The following is a 6,387-nucleotide window of genomic DNA, read 5'->3' as shown; positions in this document are numbered from 1 at the left end:
TTCATTCATTTATAAGTTATTAATTGATTCAATATTTCATTATTATTTTATTTATTCATTCGATCAAGATTAAGAAAAAATTTAATTTTCGCGGGAAATGCTATGAATACTAAGTTGCCATAACAATTCAATATGGAAGGAATAGAAGTTATATCAATCAAACAAATATTTATACAACGTGTTATTTAGAAGTAAGATTTTTCTGTATACTGAAAAAAGAATGAAAATCGAAGAAGTAAAAAGTACTGCAAAGACTCAAAGAATATCAGCTCATACACATATAAAAGGCCTAGGTCTTGATGAAAATGGTGCAGCAATACAAGCTGCAGCCGGTCTTGTTGGTCAAGAAATGGCTCGTGAGGTTAGAATTTATTTAAAATTTATTTATTTAGAATTATATTAGTAAATTATAATTATATCTAATATTTATCTAAGAGAGATATGTCTTTAGTTATCAATATTAGTCATTATTTTTTTAAATTTTTTTCTGAAGATTTTTATTGAAATTAAAAAAAAAATTAGATTTCTTTTTATTACATATATTTTAGGCAGCTGGGATAGTTGTTGATATGATAAAATCAAAGAAAATGGCTGGTAGAGCTGTGTTATTAGCTGGTCCACCTGGTACCGGAAAAACTGCAATTGCATTAGCTATTGCTCAAGAATTAGGCAATAAAGTACCATTTTGTCCTATGGTAGGCTCAGAAGTTTATAGTTCTGAAATAAAAAAGACAGAAGTTTTGATGGAAAATTTTAGAAGAGCTATTGGACTTAGAATCAAAGAGACTAAAGAAGTATTTGAAGGAGAAGTTACAGAATTAACTCCAATTGAAACAGAAAATCCAATGGGTGGATATGGAAAAACAGTGTCTCATGTAGTAATTGGATTAAAAACTGCTAAAGGTACTAAGCAGTTAAAGTTAGATCCTTCCATATATGAATCATTGCAAAAGGAAAAGGTAGAAACAGGAGATGTAATTTACATTGAAGCAAATAATGGTGCTGTAAAAAGACAGGGTAGAAGTGATAATTTTGCAACCGAATTTGACTTAGAAGCAGAAGAATATGTTCCTTTACCTAAAGGTGATGTACACAAGAAGAAAGAAGTCATTCAAGATGTAACATTACATGATTTAGATGTTGCTAATGCTAAACCACAAGGTGGTCAAGATATTATGTCTATGATGGGTCAATTAATGAAACCTAAAAAGACAGAAATTACAGGTAAAAGAATTTAAAATTGGTTAAAAAAATTTATATTATACTGATAATAAAGGTTTTAATTTGAAACTAAAAATATATTTATATTGTGCATTACAGATAAATTGCGTAAAGAAATAAACAAAGTAGTAAATAAATATATTGATCAAGGGATTGCAGAATTAGTACCAGGAGTTTTATTTATAGATGAAGTACACATGTTAGATATAGAAACATTTACGTATCTTCATCGTGCGTTGGAAAGCGCAATTGCACCAATAGTTATCTTTGCAACAAATCGAGGTCGCTGCATAATCAGAGGAACAGAAGATATTATATCACCTCATGGAATACCTCTTGATCTTTTAGATAGATTATTAATTATACGAACGCTTCCTTATTCTAGATCGGAAATAGAACAAATCGTCAAATTAAGAGCTACAACAGAAGGATTGCAAATCGAAGATGAAGCTTTATCAGCTCTTGGTGAAGTAGGTACAAAAACGACGCTTAGATATGTAGTACAACTTTTGACTCCCGCGGCATTAACAGCCAAAGTTAACGAAAGAACAATAATAAAGAAAGAAGATATTGAAGAAGTAGCATCATTGTTCTTAGATGCAAAGTCTTCTGCTAAAATTCTTACACAAAATAAAGATAAATTTATGAAATGAATGGGTTCTATTCGATTTGATTATTACTCGGTTACAATTGATAATTAAGTTTATATAGCTTAAGTATAAGAAATTCAGTTGTACTATAAAATTAAAATCTTAAAAATAAACTAACTTTGTATGAAATGTATTCGTTATTTTTTTTTTAATCTTATCTGTTTAAATAACTAATTATGAAAACAAAAAATAAATATATGATATATATGATGCATGCAAAGGTACTTAATTTCCCAATATTGTCTAAGATATTTTACAACTTAGGGTTACTAAAGATCAAGTTGTAATCAGGAATTGTGACATCACAAGATGATATGTCCTAGGGTATAAAATCTCTGTTTATGTTAATAAACACTTTAGTTTTCTAGATACTCTCTCTTTATTAAGTAAATAATTTTTAAACTTATTATTAGAAATTTAATTATTAAGTTTTAATATTTTGTAATTTATAATGTTGTACATTTTTAAATTAAGAGAATGTATAATGTTGAATAAATATAATATATTTCGATACGCACATGGACTAACGTTAAACAACATACAAAAAGAAAAAGTTAATGAAATTTTTCCGCAAAAACATGAATTTCAAATTAGACATATTGGTCCCCGACAATATGAACAATTGGAAATGTTAAAAACTATAGGATACAAGGTAATATATATATAATAATAATTTTATTTGATAATGAAAATATTAATTTTTTAAAAATAATTATTAATTTATTAAATTAATTTAATTTGAAGAATTTGGAAGAATTAACAAAAGCGGCTATTCCAGCAAAAATTCTTTATAAAGAAAAATTGAAAATCGAACAACCGATTAGTAAGTAAAATGAATAATTTATTTAAAATAGTATATTGAAATGTAGTTAAAAGAGAAACGTATGTACACAAGACTAGATATGAAACACGTGCAAACTGATAACCCTGTGATACTAAAATAAACACAATATGAATATAAATATTTAATTAAAGTATCTTTATTAATAATTTTACACATTAAATGTTTTAATAATAAAAATTGAATACATTTATAAATTAATTGTTAAAGAAAAGAAAACTGGATATCTTTCTCTGTTAAAATATTCATTAATTTTATTGTAGAATAAATAAGACGATCTTTTATTCCGAGAAGATTATATCTTGAGTCAAAGGTCAGTCTCGTGCAGTTAAATTTATTCACGTGATTTTCTAAGGCTGTAAATTAATTATAATTTTGCTTAAAATAACAAATATATTCTCCCATCATGATTGCAGATTGTGTAAAATAGCAATTGTATTTTAGCTGAATACGAACTTTTGAAGAGGATTACACAAATTTCAAAAAAAAACGATATATGGCGATCGTATATTGGAATGGGATATAATAATTGTTGCGTGCCTCATACTATCATGAGAAATATGTTTGAAAATCCAGGATGGTATATTACTTTAAAATGTAATTCATAATGATTTTGACATAATTAAAATAATTAATAAAAATTACAGGACGACGCAATATACACCATATCAACCAGAAATTTCACAAGGCAGACTTGAAGGTCTATTGAATTACCAAACAATGATATGTGATTTAACTGGAATGGAAATAGCGAACGCATCTCTTTTAGATGAAGGTACTGCAGCAGCAGAGGCTTTAGCACTTACTCATAGGAGCAACAAGAGAAAAAAATTGTTCGTTTCTGATAAAGTTCATCCTCAAACAATTAGCGTGATTGCCACACGTGCCACTTCTTTAGGTCTTGATCTTGAAATTGGAGATATTTTCAAAATTGATACCAGCGCAAAAGATGTTTCTGGAATTCTTTTCCAATATCCTGATACAACTGGATCTATTTACGCATTTGAAGATGTTGTGAAAAAAGCGCATACAGATGGTGTATGTAATTTTACTTAAAAAAAAATTTAAAAAAATATTTAATTACTGATTACTATTTTCTATTATAGACTCTTGTTTGTGTTGCTACTGATTTATTAGCATTAGCTATACTTAAACCTCCAAGTAAATTTGAAGTTGATATATGCGTTGGTACTAGTCAACGTTTCGGAGTTCCACTTGGATACGGAGGACCTCATGCTGGATTCTTCGCTTGTCGTAAAAAATTGGTTCGTTTAATGCCTGGAAGAATGATCGGTGTTACGAAAGATTTGAATGGACAAGATGCATATCGTTTAACTCTTCAAACACGAGAACAGCATATTAGAAGAGATAAAGCTACTAGCAATATTTGTACCGCACAAGCACTACTGGCAAATATGTCAGCAATGTATGCTGTATATCATGGACCTGAAGGAATAAAAAACATTGCAAACAGAGTACATTTTCTGACACTGATCCTGGCAAGAGGTTTAGAAAAATCAGGGAATAGAATAAACAATGAATATTTTTTCGATACTATAAAAATATCACCTTCAATATCCTTAAAAACTATAAAGGAAAATGCGGTTTCATTTAAAATAAATTTTAGGTAATTAATTGAAATATATATATATTAGTATATATAATAATTGAAAAAGTAAAGATATTATCTTTTCCAGATATTACGAAGATGGAATCGGGATATCTCTAGATGAAACTACTATGGAACAAGATATAAATGATATCTTTAAAATATTCTCTACAGAAATGACCGTTAAAGAAATATGTAATGAAAAGGCATATTTTAATAAAAATTTAAACAAATCTCATTTTGCGCGTTGTACGCCATATTTACAACATCCTGTATTTAATAGTCATCAATCCGAAACAAGAATAGTTCGTTATATGAAATCTTTAGAAAATAAAGATGTATCTCTCGTACATAGTATGATACCATTGGTAAAGATCATATGAAAAAGAATTTTGTATACTATTTATGAAATAACTATATTCTTTTGAATTTAATTATTTCAACAGGGATCTTGTACAATGAAACTGAATTCAACTACGGAAATGATGCCTTGTAGCTTACGTGGATTTACAGACATACATCCATTCGTTCCTATTGAACAAACTAAAGGATATCATCAATTATTTGCCGAATTGGAACAAGATCTATGCGCTATAACGGGTTACGATAACATAAGTTTTCAACCAAATAGTGGAGCTCAAGGCGAATATGCTGGTCTAAGAGCTATACAACGTTATCACGAATCGAATAAAAATAATCATCGACAAGTCTGCTTGATTCCTATTTCTGCTCATGGTACTAATCCTGCTTCTGCCCAGATGGCTGGTATGCAAGTGAAGTCTATTCTTGTACAGAAAGATGGTTCTATAGATACTTCACACTTGGCGGAAATGATAGATAAATATCGAGATACATTATCTTGTTTAATGATAACATATCCATCAACAAATGGAGTGTTTGAAGAGACTATCGCCGATATTTGTACTATGATTCATAAAGCTGGTGGTCAAGTGTATTTAGATGGAGCTAACATGAATGCTCAAGTTGGATTATGTCGTCCAGGTGATTATGGTAGCGATGTTTCACATCTTAACTTGCACAAAACATTTTGTATACCTCACGGCGGTGGAGGACCTGGAATGGGACCTATTGGAGTGTAAGTAATAATTTAATATTTTGATTTAATAATTTAATATTTGCAAATATAATAAAAATAATTTTTTGGATACAGTAAACGGCATCTTACACCTTTTCTTCCATCTCATCCTGTAATTAATTGTTTGAGTAATAATCATAACAATATAAAACAATTTGGTGCTGTATCAGCTGCTCCTTTCGGATCATCAGCTATTTTACCAATTTCTTGGGCTTATATTAAAATGATGGGTCCAGAAGGATTAAGAAAAGCCACGCAAGTTGCTATCCTAAATGCTAATTACATGAGTAAAAGATTAGAAAAATATTATAAAACTTTATACAAAGGAAAGACAGGATTAGTAGCGCATGAATTCATTTTGGATATACGGGATTTTAAGAAAACGGCGAATATCGAAGCTGTAGATATCGCTAAAAGATTAATGGATTATGGTTTTCACGCTCCGACAATGAGTTGGCCTGTGGCAGGTACATTAATGATTGAACCAACTGAATCTGAAGACAAAAAAGAATTGGATAGATTTTGCAATGCTTTAATATGTAAGAATATTATATTTCTTAGATTTTTTTTTTACTTATGAAATTATTAACAAATATTAATAAGTTTTATTTTTTAGATATACGAGAAGAAATTAATAATATAGAAAATGGTAAATTAGACATTGTTAAAAATCCATTGAAAATGGCACCACATACTCAAGAGCAAGTAATCTCAAGTACATGGAATAGACCATACTCACGAGAACTGGCAGCATTTCCAGCTGTAAGTATTCATATTCAATATTTATAATAAAATAGAACAATAAATAAGTTATTTATTATTTACAGCCGTTTGTAAAGGGAAATAACAAGATTTGGCCAAGTGTTGGGAGAATAGATGATACATATGGAGATAAAAATCTATTTTGTACATGTCCTCCTATTTTATCAGATCAGTAATAAGTTTTGCTTGTTTATCTTGTACAGTTAGT

At 29.0% G+C, this 6,387-nt stretch overlaps 2 protein-coding genes across 3 annotated transcripts; both read left to right on the top strand.

Annotated features, from left to right (window-relative positions):
• The first annotated feature begins 157 nt into the window (after window positions 1–157).
• Window positions 158–2,000, top strand: LOC122716973 (ruvB-like 1). Its single transcript, XM_043940585.1, has 3 exons — window positions 158–361; window positions 549–1,224; window positions 1,321–2,000. The coding sequence occupies exons 1-3, from the start codon at window positions 221–223 to the stop codon at window positions 1,872–1,874; spliced, it is 1,371 nt and encodes a 456-aa protein (XP_043796520.1). The 5' UTR covers window positions 158–220; the 3' UTR covers window positions 1,875–2,000.
• A 152-nt stretch (window positions 2,001–2,152) lies between these two features.
• On the top strand, window positions 2,153–6,382 carry LOC122716972 (glycine dehydrogenase (decarboxylating), mitochondrial). Of its 2 annotated transcripts, XM_043940584.1 has the most exons (11): window positions 2,153–2,523; window positions 2,616–2,694; window positions 2,976–3,025; window positions 3,129–3,292; window positions 3,360–3,750; window positions 3,819–4,339; window positions 4,410–4,689; window positions 4,768–5,417; window positions 5,493–5,956; window positions 6,034–6,179; window positions 6,245–6,382. In XM_043940584.1, exons 4-11 carry the CDS (start codon window positions 3,228–3,230, stop codon window positions 6,353–6,355), a joined length of 2,628 nt encoding a protein of 875 aa, XP_043796519.1. In that variant the 5' UTR covers window positions 2,153–2,523; window positions 2,616–2,694; window positions 2,976–3,025; window positions 3,129–3,227; the 3' UTR covers window positions 6,356–6,382. The 2 variants fall into 2 exon arrangements, with proteins under 2 accessions (XP_043796519.1, XP_043796518.1); XM_043940583.1 differs by lacking the exon at window positions 2,976–3,025 and having other exon boundaries at window positions 3,157–3,292.
• Window positions 6,383–6,387: the final 5 nt, after the last annotated feature.

This window comes from Apis laboriosa, unplaced genomic scaffold (assembly GCF_014066325.1).
Source record: "Apis laboriosa isolate Shangri-la unplaced genomic scaffold, ASM1406632v1 scaffold4_cov146, whole genome shotgun sequence".
NCBI lineage: Eukaryota > Metazoa > Arthropoda > Insecta > Hymenoptera > Apidae > Apis > Apis laboriosa.
This window is presented reverse-complemented; position numbering and strand designations above follow the sequence as displayed.